The sequence below is a fragment of the Mixophyes fleayi genome, chromosome 4 (assembly GCF_038048845.1).
Source record: "Mixophyes fleayi isolate aMixFle1 chromosome 4, aMixFle1.hap1, whole genome shotgun sequence".
Lineage (NCBI taxonomy): Eukaryota > Metazoa > Chordata > Amphibia > Anura > Limnodynastidae > Mixophyes > Mixophyes fleayi.
Genome location: NC_134405.1, coordinates 130,787,279 through 130,804,216, shown reverse-complemented (window position 1 = coordinate 130,804,216; position 16,938 = coordinate 130,787,279). Strand labels below are relative to the sequence as shown.

Here is a 16,938-nt window from a genome sequence, read left to right as displayed (position 1 = left end):
ATAGGAAACACCTTTTAGGTACCAGACAAGTCGGAGATAGTTAAATACTTTATCCACACAAACCTTTGTATGTTAATTGCCTCTAATTGTAATGTCTGTTAGGAATAAAAGACAGTAAACTCCAGTGGGGGCAGGGGTGGTATGAATATGGCTTAGCTGTACAGGTATGTGTAATATATCGCTACTAAACAAATAAAAGATAATAATGTATGATAATTACAGGGACGATACACTATAAAAGGAGGCAAGCGGATTTGCATTCAAATAAGACCCGCCAAAAGAAAGAGAAGTATGAACTATTTTTACCCCCAGTATATCACCAACTATGATCATTTACTAATCGCTAATAAACGCCAAGTGACTGATACAATGGGGCCACCGTTCTACATTGTTATGATTTGTCTGCTAGCAGTCACGTGACAGGCTGAGTTCCGATCTGTCGCTTCCGGTTCCACCAGGCGGCTCCTGGCGCCGGCACAGTGACGTCACAAGGTAAGCTGCTGGTTATCATGTGGGAGATAGAGAGCTGCTGCTAGTACCTCCTGCCTATTGGTATGAGCTGTCCGGACAGGCAGCTCAGAAGATCTATGCACATACCTGCTTGGTTCTTCTAGCAATGCTCTTACCTTGTCAACATTGTCCATACTCCACCTAGCTCTAGTCTAGTGCCCTCAGCCAACGTGATTTCCAGCGGCAGTATAGTTAGTAATAAGGCATTTCTATATACTGACAGGCATAGGTAATGTTGTTTCAGTGCAGGGTTGTGAATAATGTCCTCTCACAATCATTAACACCCTTTCACCTATCAACTGGATGTTCTCATATTCATGTTTAATACTCTGGGTTTACATAAAAGTGACCGCAAAAATTGTAGCTGCATTTATTGTCAGTAAAATACGTGTAAGGTTGGGCAACCTTGCTAGCCAAGTTAAGCTGAACTATGTACCTACCACACACACACACACTATAAACAAAAAAAAATATTAAAAATAACCCAAATGTGGGACAGTTCTCATCACTAAATTATATGGATATTCGGAGTCACAGGAGTTTGGGGACTGGTGTCTTCTAATTTCTGTAATAATGTCCAGTGGGGGTGCATTATTTCTTATCATACACATGTTTCCCTACTGAACACTAAATTGATGACATCAAAATTCACTGTTTAGAGAAATATTCCCTCCCTTGGCCTTTGTGGCACTGTGTTCTCTGCCTAGCTTTATGAATACTCCTTCAGTGCTTACTTCAGGCATATCCCCTCCACTGCCTCTTTCTGTTAGTGGCCCTCTGCATTTCTCTTTGTATACCTCTATGCAGGCAACAAATCTACCTCTCCTGTGACCACTCTCTTATCCTGTCTGTCCAACTGGCACTTCACTTGTATGTCCCAACAGTACAAAAGCTCAACATTTTGCCTACTTTGGGACTGTCCAGGGGTTCAGCTTTTTTGGTTGTCGGTGGTGTCTGCTATCCAGAAGATGGGTATCAAAGCCCCTTTACTGTTTCCTAAAACCTGTATGTGTGGACTTGGCCTGGACTCGCTCCTCAATAAATGTTTGGTCCAATATGTCACTAACTTATTTGTATTGACCAAGACCGAATTGCTGTATACTGGATGACTAGAGCAAACCCCAACTTCCATAACTGGATTGGGCTGGTTAACAAGGCTGTAGGCCATGAGAGATACACCTATCGGTCTCGGAATGCTATGCACAAATATTTCAAGTTATGGTTCAGGTGGGCTAGATCTAGATAAACGGTGCAGTCGCTAGCAGAGGATTTGTAGAGGTGTTTTCCTGAGACCACCCGGTTACTCCCTGCTGCTACCTGACCATTTAGTTGAGAATCCTTGGTGCCTCTCTCAGTTCCCTGTATATTTTTAGTGGTTAGCACTTCTGCCTGTCAGCGCTGGGGTCACGAGTTCGATTCCCGACCATGGCCTTATCGAGTTTCTCCGGGTGCTCCGGTTTCCTCCGACACTCCAAAAACATACTAGTAGGTTAGTTGGCTGCTATCAAATTGACCCTAGTCTGTGTTTCTGTCTGTCTGTGAATGTTAGGGAATTTAGACTGTAAGCTCCAATGTGTACAGCGCTGCGGAATTAGTGGTGCTATATAAATGATGATGATTTGTTGTTTTTCATATTGGACTGTTGTTGCTTTGCTGCCATCCTCTTGGGTACATGTACTAAGTTGTATGTCGTATTCAATAATGGGTGCCCTGATCCCCTCCAATTCATCATTGTTACTATGTTAACTGTGTAAGGTGATTTTTCAAGTTCCTGCTCTCGCCACATATTTGTCTGTTTCAGACTTTAGATATGGTGCATCAGAGGGTGTTATTCATTATCTGTTATTTGTATTGTAAAACTCTCAACAAAAAAATCTTGATTTAAAACAAAAAACAAAACTCAACATTTTCCTCCCTCCCAGTGTCACTACCACATTACCACCCATCTAGTGTCCCTCACTATTTACAACATCACACTTTCTTCTATGCCCGCGGCCTTGGTGTTATCGTTAACTCTAACTTCAGCTCATCTCCACATCCAGTCCCTCTTGGTGTTTTGTCACCTGTTCCTTCAAGACATTGCCAGAATACACCCCTTAATCATTCAGGACAGTCCCAAAACCTTTATTAATTCTCTCATCATCTCTCTACTGCAGCCTCCTCATATCTGGCTTTCCCTTCACCTGTCTATTCCCACTACAGTCCGTCCTAAATGCTGCATCAAAACCTATCTTCCTCTCTCACCATTCCACATCCACGGCACCACTCTGCAAATCCCTACATTTGCTCCCATAAACTCCTATATCCAATCCAAGCTACTCGCCCTCACATTCAAAGCCTCCCCCTCATACATCTCTGGCCTTGTCACAAAAAACCCTGCCTCTTAAATCTGCCTCTGATCTGCACCTCTTTTAATCTCTGATTACCACCTCTCATTCCTGTCACCAAAACTTCTCCCATAGAGCTCCCCACTTATGGAACTCTCCCCCAACCATCTATCTTTTAACGGCACTCTTAAAACCCACTTTTGGACTACAGCCTATCCTACCTGCACCTGATAGTACTCCCTCTGGGCACTACCAACTTCCATTCTGTGTCACTAGCTCCCATGGACTCAGCATTGTACGCTTTCACCTGCAGGGGGCTCTCTACCTCTGTCTTATGTCTGCTGCTTCTTTGTCTTTTATGTCCTTATTCTGTTTCTATTTCAGCTTTAATTTTTGTATGCTTTGTTATACTGATTGTCACTACAGAGGTTTGTGGCGCCTTATAAATAAAAATGACGATGAAGTGTTTATACTTGTATAAGCAGCATATATATTATGCAATTTTATTTTCACTTTTATCACGTTTGTCTTTTTGTTCAAGAGGACCCCCAGACCATTGCCCTGTCACACTTTACCATTCATAGCCTGCTTTTGTCGCCTCAGAATGGACGCCCTCACAGAAGCCCTTGCCGGAAGTTTCGCTGTTTCTTCACACCTGAACAGTCCTTCTGCTCCCCACCCAAGATTGGCTCAGTACAAAGGCAAATATAGCTCTCTGGAGCAGAGTGAGCGAAGAAAAAAACTGCTGGAAGTACAAAAAGCGTGAGTGATGAAGCATTGTTGAGTGTTGGTGCACATTAAATAGGGTCTCCTTTATAGTAGACGTTTCAGTAATGGAGGCCACTATTCTACTGCATTGTTCATCTGTGTGTAATTAAAGTTTTCAGCCAAATTTTATACCACCTTAATTATTAATAATATAAATTATATATATTTTTTTTATTCATACTTACTAGGATAGAGAATCCAAAAACAATGATCAGGCTCTACAGGGGTGCATGCAGGATTTTTAGGGGGGGTGGGGGGTTTCCCCTACCCAAAAAAAACCCCAAAAACGAGAGAGCTGCTGCGCCCGCGCAAATGCATTGCAATTCCTGTATTTAAATAAGACACAGAATGTTAGAGTTCTGAACTTATTTAACAATCATTTAGTCTTCGCTAAGTTCTTAAATCTGCTAAATGTAATCTCATGTGACAAATCGCACATAACAGATTGTACTTTATTCAATAAAAAATAAACCACTATGAAGAAACTGTGAAAAAGTACACTCACTCCATGGCTTAGTAGCTTATGGCTTAATCGTTTTCTGTATGAGTTTATCGGTCTCTTACATCGTGTATGTGGCTTGTAGACCAACACAGCTTCAGCTCAGTGATGTTTGAGGGTATTCATTTACGCTTTGTTCTCTAAAAGTCCTATCATAGCATATCATGGGGATTGAGGTCTGGACTTACCCATTCCAAAACCATATTTTTGTTCTTGTAGATTTAATGGTGTGTTTAGGATCATTGTATTGTTGCATTTTCAGCTAAACTTCAATTGTTGGACGATTTTTCTTTTAGAATACACTGTTATAAAGAGGAGAACATGGTGGGCTCAATGCTTTCTAGGCACCCAGGTCTTGTGGTGATATACTGTATTCCATTTTCACCAAACATGGCATTATGCATTACGACCAAACAACTCTACTTTCTAATCTGTCCAGAGAATATTGTTCCGGAGGTCTTGTGTTTTGATAAAATGCAACTTTTTAAACCTAAACTGGAATGCAGTGTTTGTTTTTTTCCTGGTTACCAAACTTGTTCACACATGGCTTCTTCATTTTGGCTTATTTTTGTTGAGTAAATAATAAGTTATGGATTATTTGTCGCATGAGACTAGATTTTTCAAATGTTAGGAGTAGATGTCCTGATATTTTCCTGATATGTAAAACACATATTTAAAAGAGAATGTACTTTCTTTTTCACATGATTATATAGTTACATACAGTGGTCGAAGTGGGGATGTTTATGGTGGTATGACATACTGCCACATCTCCTTTTGCCTTCATTGTAAAATTCCATTAACTTACATTCTCATTACAGTTTTCATACTGTCGCTTCTAAATTTCCATACTGGCACGTCTAAATTTTCACTTTGGCCCTGGTTACATAGTTATTTAGATTGAAAAATGTTTGGTCAATGTTTCAAACTCAGAAACCTCAGTTGATCAATAGGAAGGCAACCACCCGTCCCTTAATAAAGCATAGTCTATTTTGTATTAAAAGGGCAAAAATATTCCTTGCTGACTCCGAAATGATAATTTCGCAACTCTGTGGATCACCATATTGTCCAATGTATTCATTGATGGCAATATCTCCATATTTCCTGTATTCTGGCTAGAAGAAAGACAAGAATCGGGGACTAGAGACAATTAGGATGTACTATGAGGGGGGCAGGCTTGTATGATGTGTAACCTGCTTCAAATGTAAAAACTTTTGCAAGGCTTCGAAATTGGTTGATACAAAAGTACAAAACCATTCTAATGCACCAGTGTAAATCCAAAACATTTTGCTGTGCACATCTTGTACGTTTTTCAAATTAGCCTCTCTGACTATTGTATTCTGGTAGCTAAGTTTTAGTCTATTTTGCCCTTTAGAGGCGTTGGATCCTTTATTTGGGGGTTAAGCAGAGGGGATAGAAGCCAGCTTTGTTTCTTGAAGTGCCCTGTAGTGATTCTGATTATCCCATTTGGTTCTGAGGAAAAGGATTTATCAGTAAGTAAGAATCCATTTTTCTTACTACACGCCTTACTCTGTTTGCCTAAGTGGAGATATATACATAATTGTTTCATTGTTAGCATAGAAAAAGATGGTAAAGGGAGAAGATCCGATGGGGAAATTTTAAGTAAAAACCTGCATACATTATTGATCCTATCAATGGACACACAAAGTAGAAACAGTAAGAAAACAATGAAGCTGCCCACACATTACGATTTCGATAGACAATTTTTATCTGAATTGCTACTTGCAGTCCTAAAACAATTAACCTGTCCAATCAAAATTGGGTTGAACATGATTTATATTGAGCTACTGGATCACAGAATGTGGGGAGCTTAAGCCATGTAGATGGTGAATTCTGTTTACCTACATAAACATGATCAATAAAACAAGACATTTATTACTAAGGAGTAGATAAAGACGTCCATCAGTTTTGCATGTACAGGAAACGTTTGGATTATGTAAACCATGCCCGGCGCTTGGCAGACGGGGACTGGAAAGACCAAGATGAAGAGAAGGTAGATGAGGAAAAACAAACAGAAGATGAAGTGGGGGATGCAGAGGAAGACATGGATGTCGATCCTGGCAAGAAATTACCCAAACATTATGCTAACCAGGTGATTTATGTTTAGAGCACAATCCTTTCTTTCATTTCACCTCTTGCTATTATTCTCTTGTCTATATGTGTTTTTTCCTCTTTACATTTCTTGGTCTCTTCCAGCTCATGCTCTCCGAGTGGTTAATAGAAATTCCTCCAGACCTGACTGATCTCTGGCTACTTGTAGTTTGTCCCACTGGAAAGCGTTCCTTGATTGTTGCATCTCGGGTGAGCTACTTTCATACCTACTATACAATTTAATAAACAAAAATGCCCTTAATGCACTAACTTAATTTAGTGAACTTAAATTGATAGAGTGCAGTCTCAGATAAATGTTAACAGCATGCGCACCCGGCTTGTGAAGTGCACGTGTGCTGTATTTTTGTGATTGGTTCGTTACTGCAAGTACTTAACGAGACATTGCAAGCCACCATTTTTCAACAGTTCATTTAATTAAATACTTTAGAGAGGAATTCAGTTGTTAGCAATGTGCCGCAGAGTGCCTTCGGAACAGCTGTGAAGACAATCCGCAGAGATGTAACATTACAGATTTTACCTTGTACCTCATAGAGATGCGACGGAAAATTCGTGATGTTCAGGTACTTTCTGGTGGCTCATCGTTGACAATTGAACTCCCCCTTAATGTTCCTTACAGTTGCTGATGAGATTACATGTGTTGGTAAAATTTATCTTAAACCACTATAGGGCTCCACCGCAGCTTATACTAAAAGTGGATATTGTGTGAACAGGTTTCCATCACTGCTACCAGGAGGAAACCGGAAGAACAGTGCTAGTGGCAAAGGTGAGGGAATTGTTGTGTGTGTTAGTGGGTGAAGAAGTGTGTCTGATTCCTTGACAATCACCTAAATTGAATGACAGCTTATCTTTTATCTAAAAATCTTTTTTAAGATAAATCAATAAAATGTTTATTTAAGGTGCCATAAAGTATCTGCAGTATCTACAAAAGGAATTGGATTATTGTTTTATGTTAATTTTTATTGTTGTTTTATTTTTAAAATATATGTCTTTCCAATTTAGAATGGTTACATCAGAACACATCTTAAAACTAAGTATTTAGTTGTTGAAGGGGGAGGGGGTATTCTCCCTGCTCATTGTCTACAGTTCAGCTTTAAATCTGCTAGCTTTGAAAAGTGGAGAGGTGGGTTCAGCCGGGGGTCGGGGGTCGACATGAGGGCCTCTCGACTGAACCACAAGGTTGCTCTGTACTGTGCAAGAACCAGGCATTCCTAGTGGAAGTACCATCTAGCATATCTTTTCCATCGGATTCCCATGCTACCTCAGGTACTGAAGAAGGCCAACAGAGTGGGTGTCCTAGTAATTCTGGTAGCACAAAACTGGGCGAGTAGATCATGGTATATGATTCATCTAAAAATTGCCACAGAGTGTGGAAAACTTACATAGGCTGGTGTGAAAGTAAAAGAGTTCCAACTTCTTCCTATAAATTGGCACTCACCTTGTCCGTCTTACAGGGATAGCTTGCGATTAGCCTCACTTAAAGTCCAAGTGTCTGGTTTATCCATCTTCTTTCAGAGAAAACTGGCTACTTTCTTTTGGTCCAGACATTTCTAGAGGGTAGTCTTCATGTGTAAACGCCTTGTGTTCTGCTGCTAGCTCTGTGGGATTTGAATTTTGTCATTTTCATTGCTACAGAAACCGCCTTTCGAGCCTCTGGAATCTATTCATCAAGTTCCTTACCTGGAAGGTGTCCCTACTTGCTGGCCATTGCTTCATTGAGATGTTTGTTTGAATTGACTCTTTGGGCTAGATTTACTAAGCTGCGGGTTTGAAAAAGTGGGGATGTTGCCTATAGCAACCAATCAGATTCTAGCTTTCATTTATTTAGTACCTTCTACAAAATGATAGCTAGAATCTGATTGGTTGCTATACAACATCCCCACTTTTTCAAACCCGCAGCTTAGTAAATCTAGCCCTTTGTCTTTCTTATTGACAGAGCTGTTCTGTTCATCAAGGCTTTTTATCAGCCCACAGTGTTGTCAAAATTTAATTTAAACCAAGATATTGTTATCCCTGCTCTAGGCCAGGACCTGCCATCTAGAATGGAAGAATGTCTCCACCTGTTGGATGTGGTTAGGGCTTTCAGGATTTATGTAGACAGATTGTTCTCCTTGCATAGAACAGATAGCCCCCTTTCCTGTATGACACACAGGAGAGGATGGCCGGCAATGAAACAGACAGTTGTGAGGTAAATTAAGGCTACCTTAGTAAGACTTGTATCTCAGAGGGATGTCCAGTCATGATGATATTACAGCCCACACTACAAGATCAGTGAGCACCTCCTGGTCAGCACGTCATGGAGTCTCAGTTGAACAGTTGTCAAGCAGCCTGGTCCTCCATCCACATCTTTGCCAATTCCTACAGTTTCAATGTGTTTATTTCAAAAGACCCCTGCTTTGTCCGAGAACTTTTATGGGCAGCAGCAGTCTCTGATAGTACCAGCTCCAAGGGGCAGCTTGGAAAACTTTGCATGGTGAGCAGTGTCCCCAAATGGGATGCTTGAGAATAGAGGCATTTTTGTCCTTGTCGTAAAATACTTTTCTCTGGATACATTTGGGGGACGTTGCGCTCCCATCCCTTTTTCTTCTTCACTGTTGAGTTGGTTCTTCTTTGATTGTAATTTCAGTCCCACCTTTGGAGCTTTCATAGTTTAAAAAAACAAAACAGAATGGTCTCTATAAAGGGGGCATAGAGGGGAGGAGCAGGGCAGAAAAGTTCTTACTTTCAGGAGTGCCTTACTCCCAGCACAGTGCCCTCTCTACCCCATGGTGAAGTGTACCCCAAATGGATTTTACAGTAAGTATAAAAATCCTTTTATTATTCATTTGTTACAAATAATGTTGTCATTTTTTTTTATTAATATTTATAATATACTATATAGATACGATCTAGCACTGTTCCATGATAAGTGTTTTCCTTGTTTGTATGCTTTGAGGACCTGACAATGACCCAGAGAACAACAGCAGAGGGTTTGTATTTCTTCATTATATGCTTTTTTGTATAAAGTGTGAGCGCTTGTGATTTCCTTGTTAGACATTGGAAATCCCTTGCAGGTCCGTCTGATATGTTGTGTAAATTGAGATGATGGGCTTCTCTGCCCCTCATAGAAATAAAAAATCTTTGAAATATATAGACATTTGTTTTAGTTGTTTGACATTTGTTTGCCCCACCCTGCCTGCATATTTACTTCTGCATTTGTTTGTTATGTTATGGTGAAGAAATGATGGCAGCTTAATTATGCCAAATTATTTTCTGTGTTTTGCAGATTACACAATTCTCGACTGTATATACAATGAGGAGTCTCGAACATATTATGTATTAGATGTCATGTGTTGGAGAGGGCACCCAGTGTATGATTGCCAAGTGAGTGGTGTATATTTGGACAATATTAGCCAGGCCATGTATTATTGATCGTAGGCAAGGAAGGACAGATTAACCACCGAAGTCTCCCATTTATTTCTGATTGTTCTGCATATGTCTGTGTCCTTCTGTAGATAAAAGAAATCTAGCATTAACCAGTCACTAAAGTGCGATCTTTAGTGAATTTTCATAAGTTTGATTGCGTTGAATGTGTTAAAAACTGAAACCTATTCTCTTTTCGTAGACTGATTTTCGCTTTTATTGGCTTGACTCAAAGCTCCAAGAACAAGATGAACTCTGTAATACTTCCAAGTGTAACCCAGTGAGTAGCACGAGTGCCAGAGATAATTATACAGTTAATAAGTTGTTTCCTCATCCTTTTTTTCTTTTCCTGTTCATCTAGTTCAAGTTTGTGGGTCTGCAGAATTTCCCCTGCTCTCTTGATTCCATACAGAATGTTCTCACGCAAACCTTTCCGTATAAGGTATAGTGCACATTTTGTTATTTTCATGCAAAATTAAGATATTAGGGATTCAGATGTGGAAATTGAGACAAGCACCTTGTAACAGTATTTTAAAGAATAGGAACTCCATGATAGAAGTTCTGTGGAGCATAATAGATTTTAAGAGGTGATTACAGTCTCTTATAAACCTTAATCACTCCAAAAATGTAAATTCAGTAGCCTTTGTGTGTGGGGGGCCACAATAATGGCAATCCAGATTACATTTCCCCTGCCACTAAAATGATTAGATTCAGTTTTACCTTAGACCCAGATTGGCAGCAGATATAGTAAGTTTGTTAGTGTGCAGGGAAGATTTATCTCACTCTACCCTCACTTGGGGCCTGCAAAAGTTATAAAATAAAATCTTTAAAAGTGATAAAAAAAAAAAAAACGTATAAAGTTCTTAAAAATACATATTAAAGAAAAAAAAAAAAAAAAAAGCACCTCCTTCCCTACTTAACCACCATCACCACCACCCAAGCATGAGACCAGGTCATGCAGTTTGTGTGACACACATTCCTAGTGGATGTAATTTACACATTGCAAGAATGTGTAAATGTTACTCAATCAAAATGTGTCTTCCTAGCCCTATACTGTCCCTTTTTTTTTCCGGCTAAATCATTACACACATGGGTAAACTGTACCCATGTGCATATATAACATATCATTGTGAAAATATATATTTTTAAAACTAACATGTCCTTGTGATTGCCCTGACCCAAACAATCTGGGAGACTATTAGTTGGGTGCAGTATGGCACAGAAATAATAATAATAAAAAAAAAAAAACCTCCTAGTGGTCTTGTGGGTTCCAGTAGGGAAAGTAAAGGTTCTGCTAAACCTGGAAGCATCCCCAGGATCTGGCTCCCAACCTCAAGGAGCTTGAGGAGGTGCTAGACCCCTTGACAGAGCCTATGAGTCGCCAGTATCAAGAGGTCTGACCACCTTAACCTCAGGGTCAGCCTGGATTGGTTAAGGAGGCTGGTGAACTCAACCCTCGGGTCTATGAAAAAAAAATAAAAAAAATAATATAAAATGAAGCCTAATAGCCTATGTAAACTGCAACCTTCTTGTGATAAAAGTGCAAATCCAAATACTGTTAAACAGATTCTGTTTCTATGACACCTATCCCTGCTCTGTTCCTGTGAGCAACAAATTAAAATTCACACTTAAATCCACTCCACTCCCTGGCTGTCCTGCACTAATTCTAGCACTCTCTAATTAGCGCTTTGCCAGCTACCCAGTACTGATCCATAGTAAGTGGTCAGGAAAGATTTAGCCAGAGCACCCAGCAAAGAGGTGCTGTAACAGCTCCATGTTGCCCAAGTTTAAGCAGTTCCAGATTCTGGTGAAGGACCCTGGTGGTAGTGGAAGATATTACCTTCCTTCAACATTGTTGTGCAGTGGACATTCAAAGTCGGTGAGTGGCTGTCTCAGCTAAGTTTGTCCCAGTAGAAGTCCGTCATGACTTATTGCTGAAAACCACCAAAAAACATGGTGGAGTAAGATGGCATAGTAAGTCCATCCAGTCACTGTGTCATACCTTGAATAAAGTACTGTTATTTGGTATTGTTGTACTAGGGATAACTATGTATTAAAAGGCTGCCTGTTTCACTTTTTTTATTTTTAGATAAAGGGGAATTAGGATGCTCTTATTTTGCATTTTTCCATTTATGTTTTTGTTTTTTTATGTGGTTTTATGGCGCATTGCTCTTGCAGTGTTTGTGCTACGGAGGTGCAATGGGTTTATAATCTAATGAAATATACTTATTTCTGGTCATTTTCTGTAGCTTAAAAGTGCAGTGGGACCATGTAAATTTAGGAACCGCTTAACATATGGTCAATCTCCAGCTCATTTAAATAGCTCGTCCCACAAGACAAAATATGATTTTTCTTCATTTGCATGTAAGTGCATCACAGTGCCAACCAAGCAGTGGTAAGGAGGCCAATGATCATTCCAGGTCTGCCCAAAATGTAGTTACTCAGCATTATGCCACATAGATATACTGTCCCTCTTTGTACTTTCTGCAAATACATGTTCATAAAGGCACTTGAGTGTGTCCGACTGTGAATGCCCTTTGTGTCATTAGGTATGAAAGTAGTCAAAAGAATGTTTCACACAATATCATATTTTGAGGGTAATGTAACACTTTTTTTTCTGTCTCTGTTTTTCTGTTATTCTCCCCTCACTTTTAGGTGGATGGTCTTTTATTTTACCATAAGCACACCCACTACACTCCAGGTAGTACTCCACTGGTTGGATGGCTACGTCCTTACATGGCACCTGAAATCTTAGGCTTCCCCACCCCACCCGGACCCCTTGCAGAGAAGCCAGCGTATGCACAAGAGCAAATGCGTCAAATTCTAGAACACAAGAAGGGAGGAAAGGGAGCAGCAGAGGGTGGACGCTATGAACTGGAACATCTTTCCACGGTCCCTTCATCTGATTGAAAAATGTGTGCGACTGGCATCAGGAGTTGCTTCAGAATAGAATTCACTATTCATTAATGCTTTCAAAACATATAGGGATTGCTAAAGTAATAGCTGCTATTCCGTATGGTAGAAATATCCCTAACTAGGTCAGTAGCTTGCTAAAGGCCCAGCTTTGTGGCCTTCTTCAGGAAAAAGACATCTTGTACTGTCACACGAAACAGGAAACTTGTCAGGACTGTGCACATCTATATAGTATTTGTGAAATTAAACATGTTCTAATAAATCTGTTTTAATAAGAAATTACATTTTATATCTGCTGTCACACTGGGAGTTTTTCAATTATTTTTAAATTTGCAATCTGTAAGTATTGTTTATGTTCTCTAAAATGTTTGTCAAGACTTTGTCCTCTTGTTTCTCAAACACCACAGCACCAGCAGACCTGGTTTTGAGATTTCTTTAAACCCATACAGCAACATTTCATTTATAAATCTCATTTGTAGGTGACAAGATATAGGCTGCATGTGATACTATTGCTGGACCGATTGGGGTTTGGTGACATGTCCTTCTTATTTCAGCCAAACATTTGGAGTTCAGTGAGCAGGGGATACTATAATTGTAAAATAAGTAGGACAAACAAATAATGGACCATTGTGAAATGAGTTGAGTACTATGCTCAGCCTATTGGTGAAATAGCATAAAAAGTACATAGGCAAAAATTTTAAAAAATTGCTATGGTATCAAACCACAGTCACCCTTATTAAAGTAATTCTATCGTTTTAAAATAAGCATTGCCCAATCAATTGAATGTGTGTCCAAAGCACAAAGTGATTTATTTTTAACAGATGTAAATAGTCAATAATTCAATACATTATTATATCATGATAAAGTACAGTACAGCACAGCCAATACCAAAAGATAAAGTACATACCAATGCAATCGCTTGCGCACCCACGGGACCCGATGGACAATATTCTGTATAGAATATTGTGTCAGAGTTGACTGAGGCCCCAGTGAGATGCAACTAATATATATACAGTCAGTGTTTCATTGTGAACAATAGAGATGACGTAGATTGTTTCTATAGGTCCAGACGTTGGGTGGGTCCAGGCCAGACAGGTATAGGTTGATTCAATCTAAGGAATCCAAAGGTGGGGGTCTTCTCTCCAGGGGGTCTGCTCCTTTTCATAGCCAGTATCATACAAAGGTTTTACTTTCTAATATCAATAACTAAAGTATGCAAGGTGCGATCTCTTCGCCGACTGCACCGGACAGCTGCTGATGATTAGGGCTTCAATATGATATCAGGCATGACACCTTTCCTATTACCTAAACCTTTAATAACACTACAATGTACATATAATCAACATATACATTATATATATATATATATTAGACTAATAATAAACCGAATACTATCTGCTCCTGAATTACAGTGTAACAGAACCAATATGAAATTATATAAATAACTAACTGTTGTAATGCGAGTGTGTGCGTGCGTATTTTACCGTGCGAACGCACCACGTCACGTAACACGTGGCGTACGCTTCGCAATACGCACGGCAAACCAATATTAAACCAATATACTTTCGTTCATCCAATTATACGACTTCAACAGTCCACCCTTTGATAGTACAATAAACTATCACCTTAAAGATGTTATAAGCAGGATCTCAGTACCACGTTTAATCCCCCTTGGTGTATGTCCACGCTGTTTGTAGATCTAAACAAGTTATCATAAGAGAGAGTCTTAATCCTCTAAACGACTTCTTCTTTTACTATAAACTGTACACTTCTGGAGCTTGGAGATAACCTTTTGTATGCCCTTCAAGGGTGCAATAAAACACTTAATACATTATTTGGAAAGGTACATGGTACAGTAGAACGTGTATCAGCTATACAGAATTCTCTACTACAGTTCTTCAAGTTTAACAGGTTCTTCTGTCCAACGCATGTCTTTAAGCTCAGAATACATTTAAACACTTCATGTTCATCAATAGCATCATCCTATGTCTATCAATAATGTCATATGCAATCTCCTTCAGCTTGCGTTAATATACACACATCTAATAATGTCACCAGTTCTTTTCATCAACCCTTGTGGGCGGGCTATTGTCTGTTCGTTCTTCCCAGTCTCTCAATGCTCAGATGTAACAGTGATCGGCTTGCAAAGCATTGGGAGACTTCAGACTAAGGGACCTAGGTGTCCTACTTTTTCCCCTAGTGACCTCCCACCCATAGTTCAGGTACCTCAAGAATATTTAGTGGAAAGAGAACTAATCCTACTTGATATAATCACTGAGGCACGTGTGAGCACGCCCAGCACTTTGTTTGGTCTAAAACCTTACCCTCCCAAGAATGATAATCATTCTCAAGGATGCCTGCTCAAGTCCGAATATTACTGGACTGGCATCGCTGGGTGTGTCTCTTTTCTAACCATGGGGTCGCCGTACTTACGGACGTAATGCTACTCAGACAATAGCCCCTCGCACTTTCTCCAAGCTCCAAGGTTTCCAAATTTTCCTTTACCCCTGAATTGAATAGAGTAATTGACTGGACTGATTATGCTACTAACTTCTTCCTCCCCATTACCTCCTTATCATTACCTGAACCAGTCTCTGTCACCTGCTAATAATCAAAAGAATTAACCGTCCTGAGAAGAGAGTGAAATGAGAGAACACAAAACAGGAAAAACTACAACTTCATGCTGGACAACAGTCTTAGCCTTTGGCTCAGGTGCTACTAACTGCATTCGAGGCCTTCCAGTACAAACTCATGAGTGCCCTTGGACCCTTCTCTGAGTGTTGGCCCCTCTGCAGTGGGTGGTATGGGCACCAGTGTGTCTCTGCTACCCTTGAAGCCGTGAGGCTGGTAGCCTACACCTGGTACCTGTCTGGCAAATAACCTAAGCTTAAGAAATTACCGCTCCACAACTTACTCTCCTGATCCAACATCCTGACAGTTAGTGTGACCTTTCGGGAAACAGTGTTTTGGACGTTCTCGGTTGCTGTCTCACTATTTACCTTCTCTCAAGGTCTAACCTAGCCTCCCAGTTACAATCTCATCTCACGAGGGGTCAAGAACATTTCAAAAACTGACAGGTTAGGAGTCTGCCCAGGGGTGATCTCTTGGTAGCGGGAAAGGACTAGTGGCACTTCAATCAAGTTCCAACTCTTATTCTATTCAATTCATTCTACCGAGTACCACTACTTTATGTTCACACTGGTTTATGGCTAACTGAAAGTATGTGCTTTGTTACCACTACTCATACCTTATACATCTATTATCAATAACATGAATACCCCTATCATCTATTATAACTCTAGGACTATTACATTAAATAACAAAAGCTTTGAGTATGATACAGTAATACATTAGACACATTTCAATACACCTCTACCCAGACATATTTCATTGGTACACCTGTGTATACTTGAGGATCCTGCATGGTGGTAATTGGATGACGTGTATTTGTTTTACCTGGAGGAAAACCCATCAGCAGGAGGGATATGGGATGGCTCTATTGGTCTACCTTGTCCATCTCTCCAGAGTCCACCAGACTCCTCACCTTCCAGACAGTTTATCCCTCGGGTAACACAAATCTTCCTATATTAACCAATATGTGTATGCGTGCATGTGTGTGTGTGTTCACCTTTTTAAAACTAAAACAATACAACAAAGAACAAAACAAAACATAGATTTGTTAGCTGTCACATAAAACCCTGCTGTCTATTTGACAGCTATGTTCTCCCTGGTGTGACAGCCATGTATGGTTGTGCGTGTAAGTGTGGACCTTACTAGCAGCTACTTCAGTTGGTAACTGTGTCACTGTATAAAGTCCTCTATGTAGTGTCCTAATCATGTGCTGGTATTGCTATAAAACGATTTCTCAGTCACCTCAACATCGCCCTCTAGACTAGAAAAATGCTAAAGACCAATGTATATCAATCGATTTTCCCTCTGCTAACTCACATGTCATTCTCAGTACCTCATATTCAGCTACTTGACTAAGTGGGAAAGGCAAAGAGGTCTCTTTCTATAACACTTTCTTCAGATATAACAGTATCCAGTACATGCCTGTCTAACAGTGAAAATTATAAAACATGAAAATTCTACATTTTCTAGGGTTTCACATTATGTCGTATCTTGTGGTAAAAATCCTACTATAATGTTCTACACAGAGATGCATATCTGTATGCCTATCCTCTAGCAATCTCCTGTCTCCACCCTTTGTGCATCCATAAAAAGGCACATTTTTGTACAGGAGGCACGAGCCAAAACAAAAAAACAAAACAGATATGCAATCTATAACACATGAATCGTATTTCCACAACAGAACCTTTCTGCTTAAAATCAGCAGTTTCTATACACATGAAAACAAAACCCCTGACTGTTTCTGTAACTCATATCAATCTA

The 16,938-nt window shown here is 39.9% G+C and overlaps 1 protein-coding gene across 6 annotated transcripts; it reads left to right on the top strand.

The window, feature by feature from the left end:
* The first annotated feature begins 390 nt into the window (after positions 1–390).
* SNUPN (snurportin 1) lies at positions 391–12,835 on the top strand. Of its 6 annotated transcripts, none has more exons than XM_075208274.1 (9): positions 391–492; positions 3,441–3,599; positions 6,043–6,214; positions 6,319–6,423; positions 6,901–6,997; positions 9,497–9,594; positions 9,836–9,913; positions 9,995–10,075; positions 12,289–12,835. In XM_075208274.1, exons 2-9 carry the CDS (start codon positions 3,442–3,444, stop codon positions 12,541–12,543), a joined length of 1,044 nt encoding a protein of 347 aa, XP_075064375.1. In that variant the 5' UTR covers positions 391–492; position 3,441; the 3' UTR covers positions 12,544–12,835. The 6 variants fall into 6 exon arrangements, with proteins under 6 accessions (XP_075064375.1, XP_075064379.1, XP_075064378.1 ...); XM_075208278.1 differs by lacking the exon at positions 391–492 and adding an exon at positions 507–552; XM_075208277.1 differs by lacking the exon at positions 391–492 and adding an exon at positions 559–739.
* The last annotated feature ends 4,103 nt before the right edge of the window (positions 12,836–16,938 follow it).